The 22580-nt window shown below is 39.9% G+C and overlaps 4 protein-coding genes and 1 long non-coding RNA gene across 5 annotated transcripts in view; 2 read left to right on the top strand and 3 right to left on the bottom strand.

Annotated features, from left to right (window-relative positions):
* The window catches only part of slc35h1 (solute carrier family 35 member H1), an 11078-nt gene extending 7723 nt beyond the window's left edge, over positions 1-3355 (bottom strand). The window contains exons 1-5 of the mRNA XM_015014382.1: positions 3257-3355; positions 2407-2599; positions 1435-1585; positions 506-569; positions 347-419 (exon numbers count right to left, since the gene is read on the bottom strand). Coding sequence (XP_014869868.1) covers positions 347-419; positions 506-569; positions 1435-1585; positions 2407-2517 — 399 coding nt within the window. The 5' untranslated portion in view covers positions 2518-2599; positions 3257-3355. The remainder of the gene's footprint in view (positions 1-346; positions 420-505; positions 570-1434; positions 1586-2406; positions 2600-3256) is intronic.
* Positions 3356-4199: 844 nt separating this feature from the next.
* taf13 (TATA-box binding protein associated factor 13) lies at positions 4200-5055 on the top strand. Its single transcript, XM_015014384.1, has 2 exons — positions 4200-4306; positions 4379-5055. The coding sequence occupies exon 2, from the start codon at positions 4383-4385 to the stop codon at positions 4758-4760; it is 378 nt and encodes a 125-aa protein (XP_014869870.1). The 5' UTR covers positions 4200-4306; positions 4379-4382; the 3' UTR covers positions 4761-5055.
* Positions 5056-6401: 1346 nt separating this feature from the next.
* Positions 6402-10539, bottom strand: tnnc2.2 (troponin C2, fast skeletal type, tandem duplicate 2). Its single transcript, XM_015014383.1, has 6 exons — positions 10430-10539; positions 9519-9570; positions 8132-8275; positions 7724-7838; positions 7490-7626; positions 6402-6553 (listed from the first exon to the last, which is right to left on the bottom strand). Exons 1-6 carry the CDS (start codon positions 10430-10432, stop codon positions 6522-6524), a joined length of 483 nt encoding a protein of 160 aa, XP_014869869.1. The 5' UTR covers positions 10433-10539; the 3' UTR covers positions 6402-6521.
* Positions 10540-12153: 1614 nt separating this feature from the next.
* Positions 12154-17545, bottom strand: tnnc2.1 (troponin C2, fast skeletal type, tandem duplicate 1). Its single transcript, XM_015014372.1, has 6 exons — positions 17429-17545; positions 15531-15585; positions 15210-15353; positions 13715-13829; positions 13121-13257; positions 12154-12574 (listed from the first exon to the last, which is right to left on the bottom strand). The coding sequence occupies exons 1-6, from the start codon at positions 17429-17431 to the stop codon at positions 12543-12545; spliced, it is 486 nt and encodes a 161-aa protein (XP_014869858.1). The 5' UTR covers positions 17432-17545; the 3' UTR covers positions 12154-12542.
* A 2825-nt stretch (positions 17546-20370) lies between these two features.
* LOC106934455 (uncharacterized) lies at positions 20371-21475 on the top strand. Its single transcript, XR_001421701.1, has 2 exons — positions 20371-21043; positions 21254-21475. It is a non-coding gene; the product is annotated as an uncharacterized LOC106934455 (long non-coding RNA).
* Positions 21476-22580: the final 1105 nt, after the last annotated feature.

The following is a 22580-nucleotide window of genomic DNA, read 5'->3' as shown; positions in this document are numbered from 1 at the left end:
ATTTCAGTTTCAATTTTGTCTTTTTTTTTGGTACAAACTATGTGGTCCCAATTTAGCTCCATACATTTTGCTTCAGGTTGGTACATTAGTACCAGACTGAAAACTTTTGTCATCCAGTGATTTCATTCCACAAGTTGATACATTAGTGGAACAAAATCAGCCCTAAACAACCCAACTGTCACACCATTTACTTATTATATTTGTGCGGCTACTTACAGACAGTACAAAAGAGATAAAGAATAAAAAACTTTTCCTCTTGTTAAAAGTCATTATTCTTTGTTTATTTTAAGCCACTTATGGTCAAAATAATTTGAATCTGTTTCAAATTCAAATAATCTTTGCTCACCGGCTCCTCTAGTTTGAACACGAGAGAGAAAAAGAGAATGAACAGCACTGCTGAGGACTTGGTCATGGTGTACCTTCAGCCGTAAAGAAACAGAGATCAGGATGGGACATTGCAACAGTTCAGGTGACAAAGCTGTGATGCTCTTCTCCTTTAACTTACAAACTAATGGTGATGAAGAGGAAGCTCCAGTTGGAAAGTCCTATATCCAGTGCTGTTGCCAAGGCTGCAGAGAAGATGAACATGTTCACTACTTACAGTTACAAGTCAAATGCACTTCATGTACATACAGTATGCATGGCCACGAAACCGATATTATTACACTGGACATAGAGGGAATATACATGAATAGAACATGATTTTCTAATAAATGCACTATAAGTCTCCTGAGCTCGTCATATGAACTACTTCTCAGTCCATCACTGAGTGGTGATGGACTGAGAATGGTTGTAAACGGCATAATGAGAAGCATTGATATGATGACGGCAGAGTTGATATGATGACGGCAGAGAGTCGAAAAGAGAAGCAGTTTCTTAAAGAGACGGAAGGAAACTTCCAGGCGTCAAATTACGCTGTCAAATTTCTTTTAAGTCAGCATTTGTATACCAGCTGAAGGTAACGGTTACTTGACCCAGAGATAAAACTACACTGTGTGCCTGAAAAATGCATAAGGCTGCGTTTTTAAAAAGCCAGACCTGCCCATGTCGATTTTGGCCATTACTGATTTGTTTTGCAAGAAACGTTGTTAAATATAGCGACAAAGATGTTAAGTTGGTGACAGTGGGGTGACTTGTTAACTGCGCACGACGTGACCAAGTGGGCGGGTCTGTCAGTCAATCCTCTATCACAGCAGAGAAAAGGGAACAGCCACTGATTTTCAGACCTTTGCTCAGGTAGATGTGATCGGTTTCACATCAGCTGATACTTCCATGTTTAAATGTGTGATGAAACTTATCAATTTAAATTTTAGTCAAAAGATTATTGAAGAGGGGGGAAAAAATCAGCAAACATGATAAGGCCTGACCTTCAACCCCTGGCTCTAAGAATTGACTGTCAAAACATTTCAGAGTCCAAAAGTAACAGGAGCTTGCCTGTTGGAGCCACTTTACGGAGGTAGTCTTCCCAAGTCAGAATGATGCGGGGTTTCCCTGTCCAGCACTGCATAGCCCGCCGCGCCAGAGCTGACAGACAGAAATTGACGCCAAGATGAACCAGCGTCATGAACAAGGGATAGTGGAAGCCCTGAGGAAAACAGAAGCAGATGGAATAAACTACAATGCCTCCCAGTCCCTGAGAAATGCCAAAGATCCTACATGATGGTTATTTTTTTTATTTTTATTTTTTGGAAATATACAGATTCAGGGGATTTTTAGGCCATTTTTCACAAACACTCATTTTGGAGCTTAAAAGATGACAGCAGGGCCGCAACTAGCCCTGAAAACAGTGGCACTTGTGGCGCATAATGACACCTGCCACCGGAAGTGCCATTAGTAGGTGCGGTGTCACGATTTGCGCCTGCTGTCTCTCAAAGATGAGCTTATCATGTAAGACCATGTTCAAATTTAGAGTAAAATACAACAGTAGCAGCTCAAAAGTTGGAACACCCCCTGCCCCCCCGGAAAAAATAACAAGATGCATTCAGGTAACACATTTTGCAAATAAAAACAGCTTCAAAGGATATCTTTTAAAAAGGTTTTATTGTCTCTAGCGGGCTTTATTTAAGTGTAGTTAGACGGTCAGACTAAGGCCTCTGTATGTGGATTGTGCTTTACCCCTGGTAAATTACTACTACCTTCTCAGTATTTGAAATTATTTTCAAATACCAAATGGCACCTTCGTTGGCCTGCCCTGGCCTAACTTGCATAGTTTTGCTTCCTCTTTCTAAATATATTTGTACTTTTGCATGTTATTTGATCTCTTTATATGCAGATTCATTTTATTTATTGTTTAAGACTCAATATATGGTGGCTTCGTTTACTTACTTCTCAGTTTTTATCCAAATAAAATGGAAGATAAGTTACCAGTCTAGCAACAACAAACACAAGTTGCATGGAGGTTCTTACTTTCATCAGCCATTTGTTATAGAAGGTGATGCCTATGGAGAAGACATAGTAGAGGAGAACCAATCCGACAGTGCGAAGGCCCCGGAAGAGAAACTGGACCGGCCACGCCATACGGAACCGCTAATGAAGACAGACCACCATCTTCAAACAAACTCTGGACCCACCCATAACTGTTCGCTGTAACCGGGACAACCTGGGTTTGGAGAAAATGAGGGGAAAAGAGTGAAGTAATACTGAAAGTTCAGAGTTAGTGATGATAGCGCCAGCTGTCTGTCAATCACGGCAGACCCACTCCTTAACAGTCCACCGGCGCATGAGCCGGCCAAAAAAAAAAAAAAAAAAAAAGAAGTTGAGCGGTAGAGGACGAATTCCTCTCAGAGTGAACCAGTTCTCGAAGTTAGACCTTAACTATGAGATTTAGCAATTCCGGCGTGCGCTGGTAACAAACTGGAAAGACAGATGGACACATATTCTGAAGGCATATTCAGAGATAATTTGCTTCTTAAATCACAACCCAAAGATGGACCGTCGATTCACTGCCTTCAGGAATCATTCTGATGTTGGTTTTTAAATGCCAATCTTGTATTTACATTAACCATAAAATCAATATTATGTGTACGACGCGCTCGCTCTGGAACAGAGCGGGACATCCCGAGGATGCGCCATCGTGTAAATGATGCGGATCCAGTTCATTTTCCAACTCATTTTTATCGTGGTTTGTGTTAACAGCTGTTAGACAGACTGAATGCTTTAGTACTTAGTTAGGCTCTATTAAAGCAACATGTGCTCACAAATTATACACGCCGACAGCAGGTTAAAAACCTTAAAGTAACAGCTCAACAGCACTTACCATCTGTTGTGCGACTACATGTCTGTGTTGTTTTTTTCTCGTTTTCCTTTTTCTTCTTCTTATATTAAATGGCGCTTGGCAAACAGTGTGCAAAGGTGTGCATTACCGCCACCTTCTGAACTGGAATGTGAACCAGAATGGAAACATATGAAGTTGTTCAGCTGAACAACTATGAAGTAGTTCAACTAAACTGTAGTGTTCCTCTTTATGAAACTTACACTGGCCTCCTCGGCTCTGAAACTCACTTCCTCCAAACATTAGGAATATAGATTTTCTCCCACTATTTATGTCACAGCTCAAGACACTGGCTGTTCAAACTGATTTCACTTTAAACATAGATTTTAAAGTGTTCTCCAACCTTGTTTATGGACAATCTATTTTTAATTAATTATTTTATTGATTTCATATTCATTTATTTGTTCTTTTCTGTAATGTGACCCAGAGTTTTGTTGTACAATATCTATAGAATTTCTATTATAACATCCTGCCTTGACAGAGAGTGAGCAACAGACTAAAACTTAATGTTTTCTACCCACATTAAAGCTAATAAAGATGGGAATCAAGTCACCAGTATAAACAGATACTTTACCCCTTCTTTGATTCGAGAATTTGTTGTATTTCAGATACAATAAAAGCAATTCCTACCCTATTAACCTATTTACTGTCTCTGGATTCTGATTGCCTCTAGATTCAGATACTGATTCCCTACTATGTTAAAATTATTTAAATTATTCAACGCTGGCGACCTGTCCAGGGTGTACCCCGCCTCTCGCCCGAAATGTCTCCCTGGAGATAGGCACCAGCACCCCTCTCGACCTCACTAGGGACAAGGGTGCAAGAAAATGAATGGATGGATTTATTTCAACGCTATACCAGTTGCAAAACTCAAAGATTTTTCCAAGTTTATGTCCTGCTGCACTCCAGTCCGACAGGTGGCGATAGTGCACTGATAATCTGTTTACAAGTAGCCTGTGATTATACAAACAGGAAGTAGTAATTCAGACGCTCTCCGTGCTGTTGTCTTGCGTTTCAGTTGAACAAGGCAGCTATGTAAGAGTTGTCTTTTTTGTTACGCTTTTATAAAGTTTAATTGACTTTAATTATATTTGTCTTTATTTCTAGAGTAATGGCGGAGGAGGAGGACGAGCCTGGCTTCGAGGAGGAGCAGGAGGACGGCTCCGGCGGGGTGGACGCCGCTGGCCACGGTAGAAGAAAAAGGCTCTTCTCTAAGGAGCTCCGCTGCATGATGTACGGCTTCGGTGACGACCAGAACCCGTATACAGAGTCGGTGGACATCCTGGAGGACCTGGTGATCGAGTTCATCACGGAGATGACCCACAAAGCCATGTCCATCGGGCGGCAGGGCCGCGTCCAGGTGGAAGACATCGTTTTTCTGATCCGCAAAGATCCCAGAAAATTTGCCCGCGTCAAAGATTTGCTGACCATGAACGAGGAGCTGAAGAGAGCAAGGAAAGCTTTCGACGAAGCCAATTATGGCTCTTAACAGACATACATGTGGACACATACTGCTGATACATCTGATTACAATATTCGTTAATTTTTTAAAAAATATAAAAGTTAAATATTGCATGAGTCTGTTTTTTTTTTTATTTGTTCAACTTGACTTCCTCTCTTTCTCAGTGGCTTAGCATCATAGATCAATACGCAATGCCAAAGATTATAAGATTTTCTGAAACAGTTTGAATAAAGTAAATTACTTGTTCTTTTTATTTACTTTTATAAATGGCCAATCTATGTACAAAGGTACCAGTTGGACATAGCCACACAGTCAGTACTCTTAACACTGGTTCCCAAGACAGGAGTTGATAGGAGCCATGTTTAGGGTTCCATTAAAGCCAAAAATATGTTTCCGTGCAGTCTGTATATCTGTACTGATTTGTCTATGTGCTCCATATTATGTGGTATGCTGACCTACAACAGTTCTAAATGAAGACTCATGCTCATTTATTATTGCTGTAGGTCAGCATACCACATTAGGTGTGGCACACAGATGATGCATGCACACCTTAGACACATATTTTGGTGCTAATGTATCCCCATACTGTTGTGGGGCTTAATATGATTCCCAGGAAAGACAAAAAAATACAAAAGAGTTCAGATCTTTGCAGGTGACACGATTAAAACCACAACTGACCAAAAGGTCTGTTTGCCAAATAACTCCCAAGACTTTTGGGAATTTCTATCAGTTCCTGTGTGAAATTCCTCCAACCAGAAGACGTACACCTCTGTTTGGGAAAAAATATACTAAATGTGGGTTTTGTAGTGTAATTGAAGTGTTCCGAACCACAACTTGGACAGACTTTTATTGTCAGTGTTTGGGACACTCAGGGTTTAGGGAACAACATAACAGATTATATTTAATGTTATTCAGTGCTGGTTTCCATTCAAACAGGAAAAAAACAGACTTTAGTGTAAAAGATGTTTCTGCTGACCTATTCTTTGAAAAGTGCCATTGAAAAAGTACTATTTCTATGCTTAAAGAGTTCAAAGTAGTCTGAGATTAACCTGCCTGGTCACAGCCAGGAATTATGGACAATAACTCAATTAACAAACACTGAACCTGAACTTCTACACTCACGACACCGTTTAATTTTTTTCAGCCGGTGTACGCTGGGATGAGCACAAATTCTGAAATTGACAAAAGTAAAGAAAAAAAAAAGATTTTATTTAAATTCCTCAAAACAATTTTTTTTTTACACAGACCATAAATATGACAGACCAACTACCAGTGAGCATGTGTGTTAGTTCATTTATTCTGTTCAAGCAAGTTACTTCTTTGTACAGTAAAGTGTTTGAATTCCTTGGTCTATGCAGCAGGTAACAGGCTGCCTATTTCTCTAGACTAGATCTAGATCACAGCTTCACCAGCAGAGAGGAGAGAGGAGGGGGGGCTCGCCATGCATGCAGATGGTGTTTGAAGACGATCTCCTCACTGCAGCCATGCTGTCCATTCGCAGCATCAGCACAGCAAATATGGCAAACTGTCTGCGTCTATCAGCAAGTCATGTAGCTCAGCTAGCGACCCTCACTCCAAAGCGAGGTGTCCTAGCTGTCTGTTGAGGATGTCTGCAAGGATGGAGAAGGAGGCAGTGAACCAGGTGGACAATATGTCTTTGAGTGCTTCTTTTTTTTTTTTTTTTTGTGAGTCACTGAAATAGAGGTAAGGTTAGAGCGTGGTGCAGATTTATTCAGAAAGGGATTTTTCACAGGAGGTTGGAGGAATGTCCATTGAGTCCTATTTGTTTTACTGCACATTCTCCATCATCTTGAGGAATTCTGGAAAAAAGAGACAGGAATTTTTACCCAACAGGATCAGCAACAGTTGAAAAGTCCAAAAGCTGCAAGTTTATTCATTTAACCCAGATTCTGTGTTTCCGCTACGTAGCTAGAACAGGCTAAGAAGCTACATTTATGCCCACTTCCACTTGTGATTCAACATTAACATTTGTTTTAGCTGTATTAATTCAATATTGGTTCAATATCTCTGTTTTGTATTACTTCATTCTTGTTTGTGCTTCTACGTTGCTTCATGTACCAGCAGATAAAGACTGAACCCATTCACAAATCATTTATTTTTCATGTTTTCTACTGTTTCATTGACAATAATATAATATATATCTTACTGACATAAGGAAGGACCAAAACACTTAAATAAAGGGAAATGGCCTGGCCTAAAATCTCCAAGTGAGAAAATGTATCTTGCGAGAAAAGAAGCAAGCATAAACCCCTTTGATCTAAGATGTGTAATCTAACTTAGATTTCACTTTTTGCAATGTTTTGTTCAACCAACTGCCATGTTCTAGCCACAAGTGTGTTACCAAGACAACCCAGATTGGTTATTTTATTACCAAACCAAAAATAGCAGTTATGTGTACCCCAAATTGTGTTATTTTTAACCATTAGTTTTTATAGTGAAGCAAGACTCTGTAAATCAAGTCATAAAGTCAATGGACTGGAGCGGAAAGTTAATCTTGCAAACTTCAAACTGATGTAAAAGAACAAAAACATCTCTAGGCAGTTTATTATTATTATTATTATTATTATTATTATTATTAATAATTATTATTATTATTATTAGTAGCAGTAGTAGTAGTAGTAGTAGTAGTAGTAGTAGTAGTATTAATTGATCTATTGTTCAAAGATCAAGATCAACTTCTCCACAAGGAATATGTCATATGTCATGTTTATGTATCTCTCCCATCAACCACTTACCGTCAAAGTCCAGCATGCCATCGGAGTTCTTGTCTCCGTCCTTCAACAGCTCATCAATTTCATCGTCTGTGATGGTTTCCCCGCTGCTGCGGATGATCAGTGCGAACTCATCTCTGTCGATGTATCCATCACCGTTCCTGGAGGCAAGAACGAGAAAATACGGAATCCTAAGCATAAAACAGAATGCATCTTCATAACAGTCTCTAATCCAGACTCCAGCCGCAGTGGACGCACTTGTCGAACACACGGAAACATTCTGCCAACTCTTCCTCGCTCTTGCCGGCCTCGTCCTCCTTGAGCAGCCTCACCATCATGACCAAGAACTCCTCGAAGTCGATGCTACCGCTGCCTGAAGGTTAGCAAAACAAAAACAAAGGGAAAAAAAGGGGTAAAACCCCGAAATGACTGGTTAGATGTTGCGAGCTCTGTTGGACTACGTCTGAACACTCCCGAATTCCAAATTAGCCAAATATTAAAAAAAAAAATAAATTATTCAATGATGCATAACAGAGTCAAGCTGCAATTTAGAAACACCCACATCAAAACATTTATTAACTTCTATTTATCTGTTTGCCAAGTGATTAATGATGGCAGTGCATCGCTTTTGTGCGTAAAAGTAAAACAATTGCGCGTTTTGCTCACCATCCTCATCGACCTCCTCGATGATTTCATCCAACTCTTCTCTTGTCGGGTTCTGGCCCAGCATCCTCATCACGGTACCCAACTCCTTGGTGCTGATATCACCGCCACCGTCGGTGTCGAACAGGTCAAAGGCGGCTTTGAACTCTGGATGTAATAAATATGAACAAATTGTTGGAGCTGGGCGCAGAATTTGGCTAATAGACATTCATTAGGTTGTGTGATTATAACTTCTAAGCATTACATCATCAAGGTTGGACATGATGATGTCAGAGAATTATATGTTTTTTTTATTTATTTATCAGAAACATTACATGTTGCTATTGAAACATATTGATTAATTGCTGTTTTTGTGTTCAATTAAACGGGCAAAAGCCCCTCCCCATTTGTCTACCTTGAAATTTTATGCACAATGGGCTACTTCTGTACTTTGTGTGTAGTAATCAATAATGAAGAGAGATTTTGTAGTTTATTAAAACATCAGCTATTTGAACAACATTAGCTACTTTCTTTTGGTAAAAAAAAAAAAAAAAAAAAATCCCACCTAAACTTTTTGATGGGACAACATCTTAAACATTGTAAAAACATAAGGAACTGCTATAGATTTGTGGTAGAGAAGGTTTGTGTTGGAGGAAGTGTGAAGTTTGAATCTGGCCAAAGTGCTAATGCTAATTCGATTGCTAGCAGAGCTTCCTTAACCCCTGAGACAGTTAGTTGTTTCCAGAAAACAGCACATCAAAACTGTGACTGTCGAGGTTTACATCTCACCTAGCTTGAATTGACTTTGAAAACATATCACTATTTCACTGAGGTTTTATGCTCAAATTCTTAATTTTTTCTTTTGTTTGTTTTGAGGGGCTGCACAGTAGCACAGGCACAGGTAGAGCTGTTGCCTTGCAGCAAGAAGGTTTTGGGTTCGGTTCCCGGCCACGGTCTTTCTGCGTGGAGTTTTGGGTTTTCTCAAACATGTGTGGTACTCCGGTTTCCCCCCACAGTCCAAAAACATGACTATCAGGTTAATTGGCCTCTCCAAATTGCCCCTAGGTGTGAGTGTGTGTATGCTTGGTTGTTTGTCTCTGTGTTGCCCTGCGACTGACTGGCAAGCTGTCCAGGGTGTACCCCCCCTTTCACCCGGAACGATAGCTGGAGATAGCACCAGCAACCCTCCCGACCCCACTGAGGGACGAGGGTGTAAAGAAAATGGATGGATGTTTGTTTTGATGAGTAACTGATTCTAGACTTATTTTTGTTAAACAGGCATTATTGCAACAATTTGGTGGAATCTAACTCATTTAAACAATGATCCAAATTGTCACACTTGTTTTTTTTTTTTTTTTTTTTTTTTTTTTTTTGACTAATTTCTAGCAGTCTGTTTTATCAGTGTACTCACCAGCCAGCATTTCCTCGCTCAGGTAGGAGCGGGCCTCTTGTTGTGCGTCAGTCTGCAAGAAAACAGGGGTCACTTCACTCCAGACTTCATTATTGGACTCTATAAATCTGTGTTCAGCTGAATTGTTCTTCAGTCCACAGCAGTGGAGGGGACTGTCAGAGTCTGCTCTGACAACTTATCAATCATTTTTTTGACACCAGATAATTGATTGATAGAAAAAAAATGCTTAAAATACAAACAATAGGAACCATTTGTGTAGAGTTGTAGTGAAAAGTAAGAATTCTTGAGGTAAAACACTGCTGTAGAGATGAAATTTAAGCTTTCATCAGTTTGAGGGATTTATTTCAGGTTATGTTTGACATTGTTGCTCCTATGGGTCACATGGTGCATCATAAATGCCCCAGTCTCAAAAGGACTTTATGGAGCTTGTTGAAAATTAGTCCAGCTATTTCAGGCTCAACACATTACACTCCCTGTATATGGCCCGGAGACATCCAATCCCCTGGAATCTGACTCCTAAGCAGAATCTGCACTTTCTCAGCTGACACTCCATCCTGCTCCTCACCAGCATGCAATGCTCAGCATTAGGAGTATTTGCAGGAGACTAACCTGTTAAGACCAAAATCAATCCGTATTTTAAGAAGTTGATCAAAACATTGCGCAGATTATCCAAATTAGCAAATTAAAAATTATAGGTGCAAAAAGTGCAAAAATAATCAAAAGAGCAGGTAAACATCTACTGGAAGCCAAAAGAAAACAGTTGCATCTCAACATCTCAGCCAAAGGATCTTTTTTAATTATTCCATCATTACTACAGAACTTTAATATGACTCATGGCTAACTAAATGCCTGGTTCACTAATAAACACTGAACACCGTAGAATGGTAATTTACGCAATAAATGTCTCTTACCATGTTTGTGGATTATGCTTTCCCCCCCAATTATCCAACGTGAAAAGAAAAGGAGTGGTCAATCCGTGTGCACCCCAACAGAGAGACTAGACATCAAGACAAGGTTCAGACACACTTTAAACGGGGGCGGCCAGGCCCCACCCACTGCATCTCACAGGATTCCAGATTTAGTATCCTGAACTTTTAGGGTTCTGGGGGGCCAGGGCCAGGCCAATCACACCTTGGAGACTGACGCTCTAGGTACATGAAGCGACGCAGCTCGGAACAAAGGAGGCCTTTTGATTAATTCTGAAATCGTGGGAAAACAGAGGAGAGTCAGAATCTGAGGAGACGCAAGAGGGATCGTGGAGGGATCATATCCCAGCATGACGCTGATAAGAGCTGATGGAGCAAAGACAAACTGAAGGGATGCTATTAGAACAGTGACAGCGCTTTGTATTTTAAACTTGTGGATCCTGATAATCTTGGCAACAGGTTTAATGTGATGACGATAAAATAACAGAGCTCTGATCAGCTGGGGTTTCCGGTCAGGCCTTGTAAACACATAAGGGTTGACAAGGGAGGTGGAGGTCTTCAATTGACTGAAGTGGGTTGTTGGTTTTGTGATGATGAGCCTTCAACGTGTGCAGGGGCTGGGGACCCATCTCCCCGGCTATGACCCCTCCTTCACTGTGCCATGAATAGCTGATAGATTTTCAGCTGAACAGGGGTGCAGAGAGGCAGAGCCTCCCACCCGTTACATCCAAGGCTTGAGAAACCCAACCTGATGGTCCAAGTTTGGCTTCAGTTCCTGGGAGGTGGGGGGCGACTTCACATTCAGAACAGGAGGATATTGAGAAGTTGGGCAGAAGAGATGGCAGGGGAGGGTTTTTAAGAGGCAGTTGGGGGTGGGGGGGGTTGCAGGCTATAAACCCCGAGGAAGACCAGCGTTGACTCATCTGCGTTGTGACTGCCTGTTTTATGCCTCTGATAGCGGCTGAGACCTTGGTCTCCTTGTTGGGAGACCTGCTTGTGAGCCAAAGTCATCAGATTTTATTGTAATCAGATATGACGCCTCAGAGGTATTAAATAATTATACAACAATTACCTTAATTTACCTCAAGGTAATTGTGCAGCAGGGAGGCTTTGATTGAGTTGAAAGTGGTGACAAAGTAGAAAGGGCTTGAATTTCGTGTGACTTCGTGAGACCAGCTACAGTCATATCTTCTGGAGGTTACATAGAGAGTTGGGATCAGGTCTAAACGTCCCAGCATCTGTGTTTCCATTTAGCTTAAAACTGTGCGAATTGGAATTACAAAAATTAAATTTGCTTCATAGAAACACTGCAATTTTTCAATAAAATGTTTTTGCTCTAGGATGAGGTGGTTTTACAGTTGTTTCGATAGTAGTGTATTTAAACTGAAACACCTTTTTCGCATCACACCAGTCACATGATCAGCAACTGGATGTGGCTAGTGCCAAAAAAGACAAAGAAAACAGGAGTGGGAGTAGGAGGATGGTGCGGCATTTTTTTTAATGACTTATGGTGCAAGCAAACTTATTCACGTGATTTTAACTGTATTTCTTATTTTATGGAAATGCTGCAATTATGAAATTATGTTGTTTTGACATTAGCAAAATGGAAATAGAGCTAGTGATGGTGGGAAAGGTAGGAAGACGCTAAAACCTGCCAAGTCACCTGTATGGTATGGATTTTTGAAAAATGAGGAAAATAAGCATCAGAGTAAGGAAGAAGCTTGGTTTATTCATAGAGCAGAGCTCATGGCGTGGAAGAGACTCTGGTCTGATGGTGAGCAGGATGAAAGTGGGGGGTTGAAGCCAGCTGGTGTTGCATTTCTGGAGACACGGCAGCTGCCAACAGGACAGCTGAGGGGCCGGCGTAAAAAAGCGTCTTCGTCTTTAATGGTCTGAATGTATATTTATAGAAATCTTTAACAACACTCTGAGTTTTACATGAGAAGAAAGAGAGGAAGCGCTGACTGAGGGGGAGAAGCGTGGAGATGTTTAATTCAACTGGGTTATACATTTTGTTAACTATCCATATTTGTAGCATTTAGTTTCTTCTTTGAGGGGTTTATTTGATTTCTGAGGAAGGAATGCAGAGCTGGGCTCATCACTGGACGTTCTCCATCATCTTGAGAAACTCTGGAAGGAAAGGGAAGAGATCAGAGTGTCCATTATCCATACCAGCACAGATATTCAGACCATGCAGGGAGCAATTAAGCAGCTTTATGTTATGTTCAGCCCATCATTTACAACCCACACATTGTGTCGATAGAAGTATGAATTATGAATATTTATTGCATTGGTTTCACATTTTTTGTTGAAATACATTTGGTGTATTATTATTATGCATGCTACCCACATTCACTAGACTTTTTTTCAGCTTCACTCGGTCATACATGATTTCTTAATAAAGCTGTGTTTGTTTGTAAGAGTACCTCAATATCTTGTTTTACAAAAATATTCAATCCTTTGTTACCTCATAAGTATTCAAAGTTGTTTTTTTACAATGACAAGTTTTGATGTGTATAATTTAAAATTTAATTTAATAATTTTTTTTCAGCTGCACATTATTTTTAAGTTTCAAATCTTTTATTTTCAGTTCCATTTTTCTGTTCAGTTTAAAAAAAGAAACAAAGGCCCAATCTAGTAATGCAATTTTCCATTTGAAAATGTTAACAATCTTACCATCAAAATCAATTTTTCCGTCTTTGTTTGAGTCTGATTCGCCAAACATTTCATCAATGTCTTCCTCTGCAACCTGCTCTCCAGTCATGTGGAGGATATCTCCAAATTCTTCCCGGTCAATGAAGCCGTCTCCGTTCCTTCAAGGACACAGAGAAAATGTGTTAAACTATCATCTTCTTATTTATTTATTTTTTTCATATCACCACATAAGCAAACAATTTACACGTGTCTTTAAAGGTCAGGAAATTTCTATATCATGATTTTTATATCCAAGGAGCAAAGTTCGTGAACTATTTTGAATCTCAGTGTAACAGCAACATTGTCAAAAAGGTGATTTACTTCAAACAACAAAATATGTATGAAATGTTTGCAGTCTATGAGTGAGATGAAAACTTTCTTCCATCACATTAGAACGATTCATTCAAACAAGTTAAGTCTAACTGTATTAACTCTCTGAACTCTGCAGAAACTTCAGTTGGCAAATAAGATGTGTTATTTCTTCATTCCTCAGTATTTAGCATGCTTATATTTAAGTCTGGTGGACCTTAGGGTTTAAAATACTGAATGCAATGTTTAGCTTAGGGAGAGTCATACTTGTCGAAAATGCGGAAACATTCTGAAAGCTCCTCTTCACTCTTTCCGGCCTGGTCTTCCTTTAGCTGCTGCACCATCATGACCAGGAACTCCTCAAAGTCGATAGTACCACTGCCTGAGAAGACATGGAGTCAGTGAGACACCAGGGGGGCAACTTCAGCTAACTCTCACCCCCAACTAAACAAAACACAGGAAACTCCCTACATAAAATAAATATAAAACAATGGAAAACTTGCTCAAAGTACAATAGACAAATTACTTCAAATTTTTTTTTTTTATCAGTGTGCATGGATCACCCCCTCCAACCAATCAAATGCCTCCCTTGGAATCTACCTATATATCAATCAACAAATCAAGTTTATTTGTATGGCACATTTCAAAGTTATAAAAACAAACAAACAAAAAATATAAAGTCATAAAATTACCATACAGTCACCAATTGAGAAAACCAGTAACAAATATTAAATTTTGATGAGTGCCATTATTATTATCTTCATCAACACACATCATATATGCTTGTCAATGTCCCATTTGCTTTGGTTCAAAAGCAACTCTAAACTGGTTTGATTTTAACCTTGATTTAAAGAAACTCATTGTTTCGGCTGTTTTGCAGTTTTCTGGATGTTTGTTCCAGATTTGAGGTGCGTAGAAGCTGAAAGCTGCTTCTTGATGTTTGGTTCTGGTTCTGGGGATGCAAAGCAGAACCAGAACGGAACATGCGGAAACATTCTGAAAGCTCCTCTTCACTCTTTCCGGCCTGGTCTTCCTTTAGCTGCTGCACCATCATGACCAGGAACACGGACACATTCCTCCCAGCACCACCCTCTTGATTTCTTACTTGGAGAGGCACAGTGAGCTCCACGTTGCACACAGACTGGAAAGATGATTGCTCGGAGGCTTTTCTTTTTGCGTGTCAAGTTCAACCATTTGCAGCCTGTTACACTAACTCATGCAGCTGCGTGTGCTTTGTAACAGTATTTATCATTTTAATTGTACGTCTTTGATGGTACAAAGATGTACAAGAAGGTCTCAGGTCTGAAAGGACCTGAGACCTTCCAGAGCTCTCAGGTCTTCTGGTTCTGATTCTGGGGATGCAAAGCAGAACCAGAACCAGAAGACCTGAGAGCTCTGGAAGGTCGATACAATAAAAACAGATCTTCAGTGTATTGTGGTCCTAAGCCATTCAGTGATTTACAAACTAACAGAATAATTTTAAAGTCTATTTTCTGAGATACAGGGGGCCATATCAAATGTGTCCAACTCCAGTTTTAGCAGAATTTTCAAGTCTGAAAATTCTCCTTTGTTCATCATTTCTGATCTATATGATCAGAACTGCTCAGGAGCCTATCACATCCTGAGCAGTTCATCCAACACTTCTGATAAGATGTGTAGGAGCAGGAAAACATCTAAACCATGCATGACACCGCCGTCTGAGCAGTCATGTATCACTGTTTGGATTTTTGGGCGTAAAACCAAAGTACAACAGATTCCATACCATCTTCATCCACCTCCTCAATGATGGCATCCAGCTCCTCTCTAGATGGATTCTGGCCCAGCATCCTCATCACAGTGCCCAGCTCCTTGGTGCTGATGTCACCGCCACCGTCTGTGTCGAACATGTCGAAGGCGGCCTTGAACTCTGACCAACAGGAAGAGAAGATTGAAATTCAGACAAGATGCATTTGCTGCAATGTTAGTTTTTTTTGGCCCCGTCTCTCTGGAAGCACAGCATAAAGTACATTTTTTTTTACTTCTGATGGTTCAAATCAACAGGTTATTCTGGAAAACTGACAAAATTTACACAACTGTACCAGACCTGAAATCATCTCCTCGGTCAGGAAGGAGCGGGCGTCAGTTTGGGCATCAGTAGGCTTGGAAGATCGTACGAAGCCGGAGAGAAGAGGGAAAGGAGTAAAAAACTTGTTATTATGTGTTTTGAGTGGTATCAAAGTAGTTATAACATTATTATACAGTAAGTTGAGTCATTGCATTTTGGCTTACTGCAAAGAGAAAGAAACAATAATTTTAAAAATTCTATAGTTTATATGGTGGTGATGCTGGTTAGAGTACCCAATCGATGTAGCCTCAGTCCTCTATGTGGCTGTCATGGGTTTGATACCCGGTCTGTTGACCTTTGCCACATGTCTTTCACTTCCCTCACAACCCACTTTCCTGTTGACTGACTGTGAAATAAAGGCATCTAGAGTAAAAAAAAATCCCAGCAAAAAGCAATAAAAAAGATATCAAAATTCTGCAAGCAGACACTTGAACCATTTTTAGAACGTAAGAAGCACGCTAATATTATCTTTGGAAATGGATCAAACTACAGTTGCACTATAAAAACAAGGGCAGTAAAAGAAAACCTAACAGTTTATACAGGCTCTAGATATTGTCCCAGAAAGATAGGCCAAACATCCAGAATCAGCCATGGGCTTGTCTATGGCTGCAAATAATTTCTTTTTATATTTCTTAAGGATACTTAACTACACATCAGTAAATTTATACATACATATATTGTACATAACCCTGCATATTTATACATTTTAATTCAAACTTGTGAGTCTCTAGAAATCAATGAACTTGTCTGTTTTATAATCATTCCCCCTCCTAAAGGAATGGATCAAATCAGTTCTATGCATAAAGCTATAGGAAGGTATGTGGTTTCAAAAACATATGCCTTTAGATTTTTCAGTGAGCTGAGTGAGTTGTAAAGATGCACCACAAAAAAGCCAGTGTTGGAACGATTAGTGACCAAGGAGCAGGATGTTTCTGGAAATAACTTTCTATAACAAGACGTCAACTCTAATCCTGCCGCAGTTGGCTCAGCTCGTCAGTGTTGGCTCTTCAAGTGGAACGCCATGCAACTTCAGACCTGCTATTCTTCATCTCCAGAGGGATATGTGAGCATGCTAGCTTTGTTTAAACATTCTAAAGCTTGGAGCTTACTTGAGTACCTTCTTAGCTTGTTTTACATTTTATTTGCATCAAATAGGTCGATAATATCAAACTGGGATCTGTTTGGTACTTGTACAGCTCCAGGAAAGATACTTTACAAATGTATAACTCACCTCAATTTAGTGTGAAAACTAAATTGCCAACTTTTCTAGCAGCCAGTGACTTATTCTTCGATTTTCCTGAAAGCATTTTAAAAAAAACTTTCAGATGATCATACGAGCCTAGCCATCAGTTCACTTTGAGCTATTTTTAAGGTGAGACTTGGATGAGGATTTGAAAGGGATTTTCTCAAGGTGACTGTCCAAAATTAGAAAGAGAGCACATCTTCTCTCTTTACTCAGCTGTGCGCTTTTATCTTCTCATGGCTCCCTCCTGTATAAATGATGATTTTATGTAGTTCAGCTACTACAGGAAACAAAAGCAGATTATATATAAAGAGCTATCAAGAGTTACAGAGACTTAACCTTTAAAGAGAAGTTGCAGGAATAGTTGTGCACTCAGAGGATCTTTGTTTGCAGCAAGTGTGCGCCTCAAATAAAACTCAAAAGAATTTCAGTAATCCCAAAATCTGAAAACCCAACTGGTGTGTAAATCCAGCCACTCTCCAGAAAAAAAAAAGACTTGACGTCCTAAAATTTGCTAAAACCAGTCTTCTTGAAATTATCATTTCCATCTTCTGGTTTCTTGTTTTAATGCCTTCAAGATAAATCCTTGAGGATAAAAATCTTTGCATATCTCCTTCTGTCTTCAGGTTCTTACCATGGTTCTTGGTTTGGCTGATCAAGCACTTGTAGAGACAACAGGCAACAATAAAGGAAACCTTTCCCTCCACGCAGTTCAGGTGGCACTGTGCCTTTCTTTCTCCCACTCCATAAGTACCCTCTGTTCCACATATCATTTTACTAAAAATGATCAGGATTGGGCCAGAGAAGCCCTCCTCATCAGAGCTGGCCAATCAAGTCCAACTTTAGATTGTGCCCTGCTACAATCTATTCCCCCCTTGTGTGTAACCCTCTACCACCTCTCCATTCTTAGATGGCAGATAAGCCCACTGACATTTATTTTAAAAAAAACAAAAAGAGGAAACACAGGGCAAGCTTCAGACAGCTGGAGCTTATTGTCAACTGAGCATCTCCTTAAAGTTGGACTCTAGATTTCATGTGCTGTGCAGGAACTGGAGGATGCGCCCACTCGTATAGATTTACCAAAATATGGAGGGATTATCACCTCTCTGGAGGCACAGATTCTTCACCCCTCAACCAATTCCAGCTCTGTTGACACGTCCATCTCCCTGTTTTGCTGTCCACACTGCTGCTGACTTACTCTTGTTTCTACAACCTCTGCAACCTGAGGAGTGTTGTGCTCTCATTCAGCTGCGCCACACATTTTATCTCAGTTTAGCAATTTTCCTTCTTTGCTTATTGACAAACAATAGAGAAGAATAAAAATCTTAGATAAAAATAAAAACCTTCTTCCATAAAAATACGGAATCGTCCCGTATTGGCTGTTAAATGTCATGACCTGTATTGAACCAATGCAAATCATACTAATAGAGTAACAGTATAGAAATATTGTGAAGAGAAACTGTTGATTTGTCGTACACTTAAAAAGTTTGTTAGGGCTCTCTGTGTAGGAAAAATGCTGATATATTTTATAAGTACTATGTTATGTGGTCAATATTATTTCACTATTATTTTATCAATGTGGTTTGGCAGTTCGGATAACCTGACTTCTTATCAAGCTATAAGAGTGAAGGAAAAACATGCTAACAAAAATGCAGCAGACACAGACCTGCAGCCCATAGTGGCTCTTTGGTTCACTTATACATTAAATGATGAACTATTGACCTGTTTTTTGTTTCATTCTTTCTTAAGTTCTCCCCATGAAAAAACACCACAACCCTAGCTCCCGTGGTAAATTTAGTCTAGGACCAGCCTCCAAACATGGCTCCTAAATCCTTATATATTTTTTGATATTTGTAAGGATGTCGGTTTTGTGTATTCATTAATTAATTTAGTTTCCATACTGTTGTGTCTTACCCCTTATTATTTCCACCTGTCTCTCGTTCCCCTGATTATTCCCTATGTATTTAACCTTGCCTGTGTCTTTGTTTCCTTGCTGGGTCCTTGTCATTGTTGTAGCTTACTGAGTCTGTGTCCAGTTCTCATAGCTCACCTGTTGTTCCTGGTGTTTTGTTCCTTGAAGAACTACGTTAAATACATACATTTTATCCTGGGTCTGATTACTATCTCAATCCTCATTCAAAAACAGTTTCATGGTCTTTAATACCAGAATTTGTACAGAACTTACTTTTGGCTGTCTGATGACATAAATTTAAAATAATAAAACTGATCAGTTTTTCAGTACTTGAGTACAGCCATAAAATAAAGAGATGGCAACACTAGTTCACAGGTGTGAATACTTTTGCATTGGACTGCAAAAAAAAAGGTAAAGGTACCTATCAGGGGTAGTGGGCACACTTTTGCTCATCTGCTAATGTGCTAATTTTTAGCTTAGCACTTTTGCTAACTTTGAAAAATGCTTAGTGCACTTCCATCCGTCCATCCATTATCATACATGCTTATCCCTGGTGGGGTCGTGAGGACCAAGTGGTCAACGGGTGAAGTCACTCTGGACAGGTCACCAGTCCATCGCGGGGCAACACAGGCACAGACACGACAAACAACCCATGCATGCACACACTCACACTAATCAAATATTTTGATCAACACATCTTTTTCCAGTCCCACCTTCTCTCTCACTCGTCTCCCCGCCTCTCCCAGAGGACTCCAGATTCCATTCCGTTCATCTTAGGTCACCCCCCTCTTTCCGAGTCAATCTGGTAATTGAGTGACAGCGACAGCTGAGGCTCTGCCTGGCCCAGGACTTCCCACAGTTCCCCTCCTTTACAGCAGGGTGAGAGAATGGGGTTAAATAAAGTTGTTAAATAAAGACTGAGAGAAAACTGTTTCTCTTGTTGCTGTCCTCACTGCCCTCTTTTCATCTTCCTGCAGTCTCCTTTATTTCCTCATATTCCTGGACATTACTTTGAGGAGCAGCTGCTCCCTGTAGACAAACACCACCTATACAAAGCTAAAGGTATGCAGCTTCTCCTCCCATTCAGCTCCATGATCTTCTGTTCTTATCATTTTTGCTCCTCTCATAAGCATTTTGCTCGACAAGTCTTTCCTTTGAGATTATACTATTATGTGAATTTGAATTGTAGCCCTCCAGTTCTAAGTTGCAAACAGCAGGGGACAGACTGCCCCTTTTTTAAAGAACAGCCTCAAACCTTCAGCTCTGGCTGGTTCGCCTAACAGTAACTATTTGCCAGATATCCCATAAGTTTTATGACGCTGTTTTCTTATTTGTTTTTTGTTTTATATGATCCACTTTTTCAGATGCTGAGGAATGAATGAGGAGTCTGTATTTCTTTAAAAACACTTCCAAGGTTTCAGCTTATAAATAATAATATAAAAAATAATAAACATGCTAAAGTCCCAGTTGGTAAATGAGTCACTAAATTAGTCAGCAAATCTGCTTTGGAGCTTAAACTGTTCATATGTGGGTTGAAGTGAGCTGGAAGTGTTGTCACACATCAGTTTTATAGGAGGGTGAAACCAGAAGGTGAGAAACATTTGTTGTACAAATTGGGATTAAAACGGAAAAGAATCAACTCCTCGCAGACAGACCTTGAACCCAAAACTTTCTTGGTCCCGGACAACAGAGCAAACAACTGTGCTGCCATGGAGATTTGGAGTCAGTCTGAAGTTAATCACACTCCTTCTGTGTCTGTCATCATCTCATGGTGACAGACAGGATGACGGACAGTATTATTTTTCATTGATTGTTATTTTCATTGATATCTTCATTGATATACTAATGCATCTCAGAAAATTAGAATATTGTGTAAAAGTGCAATATTTCTTGCCAGTCACCTCAGAACACGAAACTCATATTAGAATAATCACATGGTTGTTACTCAGCTTGCAGTGTCTTCCAAGAGTTTGTTTCTTGTAATTTTGATTATTATGATATACAGATAATGAAAAGTGTTTCAGAAAAGTAGAATACTGTGAAAAAGGTCATTAATGGAAACTCATGGTGTCACACCTTGAAGTTGCAAGAAATATTACACTTTTGCACAATATTAATTTTTTTTTTGATGTACTACTTCTGGTTTTCCTATTTTTTTTCTGTAATGTTCCCGTTTCATCAAGATTTCCTTTGCTCCTGTTGGGAACCGGTGTTTGGCTCTTTGTGGGGATTTTCTGTTGTCTGCTGCTTCCCTCTTCATCCACTAGATGGTGCCTAGAAGCTGCTCTACCTGGAGGGCGTGCCTGCTGACTGGCATAAGCACACCTGTGATTACCGGTAATCACCTCATCATCCACACTCATGCGTCGAAGTGATAGTCCGTTCCTCATATACTGAGGAACGCACTTCATGCGTCGAAGTGCTCGTCATGCGTCGAAGTGCTCGTCATGCGTCGAAGTGCTCGTAGTCCTGAGTGTTTGCCAGTAATGGTTCTCTGCGCCCATCTGTGCCAGTTCTCTAAGTTTCCTGATTCTACTTCTCCTTCAGGTGTTTCCTCGTGACGCCTTGGATTTTTACCCACTGGTTGTCCGAGTCCCTTTTCACCTCCGCAGAAAAATCAATTACAGTTCCTGGACTCTCAGCTGGCAGTCAGATCGTTCCTCGACTCTCTTCATCATCTGAACTTACCTGTCCGCCCTCCACCGCATCCTCCTCCATCAACCACCAAGACACTGTCTGTCAGAACCTCTCACCAGAACCTGGATCATTTCAAGGAACCCCTGAAGAAAGAGACCATAACCCTGGAGACCACAGTAACTTCCCCCTGGCGGAAACTCTTCTCCGTCAAAGTACAGACGACCCCAGCTCCAGGACAAGAACCACACAATTGCACATTTTATCATTGTTAAAATAAAACTTAATTTATCTGATTACTTGTTCTCCTGTTTGTGTTCTGCATGTGGGTTAAACAACTTGAACTCAACATGACAGCTCCAGTTAGATTGGATCCTACTATGGTCTACTGGTTTTATTTCTGTTCACATCTTGCCATATTCTGTTCATGCCCCTACTACACTGTAAAATCGAATTAGCTCACCTTACTTTAAAAAAAAGTGCAAACGCATTTGATGGGTATTTTCCTCGAACCTTCATTAAAAGAACCACAGACAACGTATATGAATTTTATGACAAAGCTTTTGCAAAAGAAGTCTCAGCAAACTGCTCCTCCGAGCCGTTCTTTGAGCGTTCTAAAGACCCTTGGTTACAGCTTGTCTTTTATTATCAAGCAAAAACAGGGAGGTTAGGTACGGAAGACAGCAGAGACAAAAAATACTACTGCACAAAGACAGTTTCTAAAATAGGGAGTATTCCGGTTGATAAGGAGGCACCTGTGGAAAGTAATTTAAGGTCTGGGAAACACACAGATAACTGTTTCACAGGAAGACGAACAGGCAGATGGGGCCTCCAGGTCAGTTTATACACACATAAGGAAGAGAACACTTTAAACTGAAAATCACAATAATCTATAGACTGAATGCTGATTAACTATTGATTAACATTAGACTGAATATGAACTAAAGTAATAACAAAATGATAATACCAAAAAATCTCTAACAGCATTACCTCAAAAAAAAAATTAAGTAAGCCTAGTAAGTATACCTAATTTATTTTAAAAGCATCACTAAATGAGGTAGTAAAAGTGATTTTAAAAAAAAAAGTTTATGTAACTTTAATAAACCAGTTTTCTTGATTGATGGCTTGTCCTTCATCTATTAATTCTTTTTTAAGGTTCTATTGGTGCTTCTGACCTTTATTTGAGTGAGGTCAGACAGAACCTAACTCAAGTAGGTCCTGTCTATTAATGAAAAAAGGA

Source organism: Poecilia latipinna, unplaced genomic scaffold, assembly GCF_001443285.1.
Source record: "Poecilia latipinna isolate Pla-1442-1.1 unplaced genomic scaffold, P_latipinna-1.0 Scaffold1810, whole genome shotgun sequence".
NCBI classification, from domain to species: domain Eukaryota; kingdom Metazoa; phylum Chordata; class Actinopteri; order Cyprinodontiformes; family Poeciliidae; genus Poecilia; species Poecilia latipinna.
This window is presented reverse-complemented; position numbering and strand designations above follow the sequence as displayed.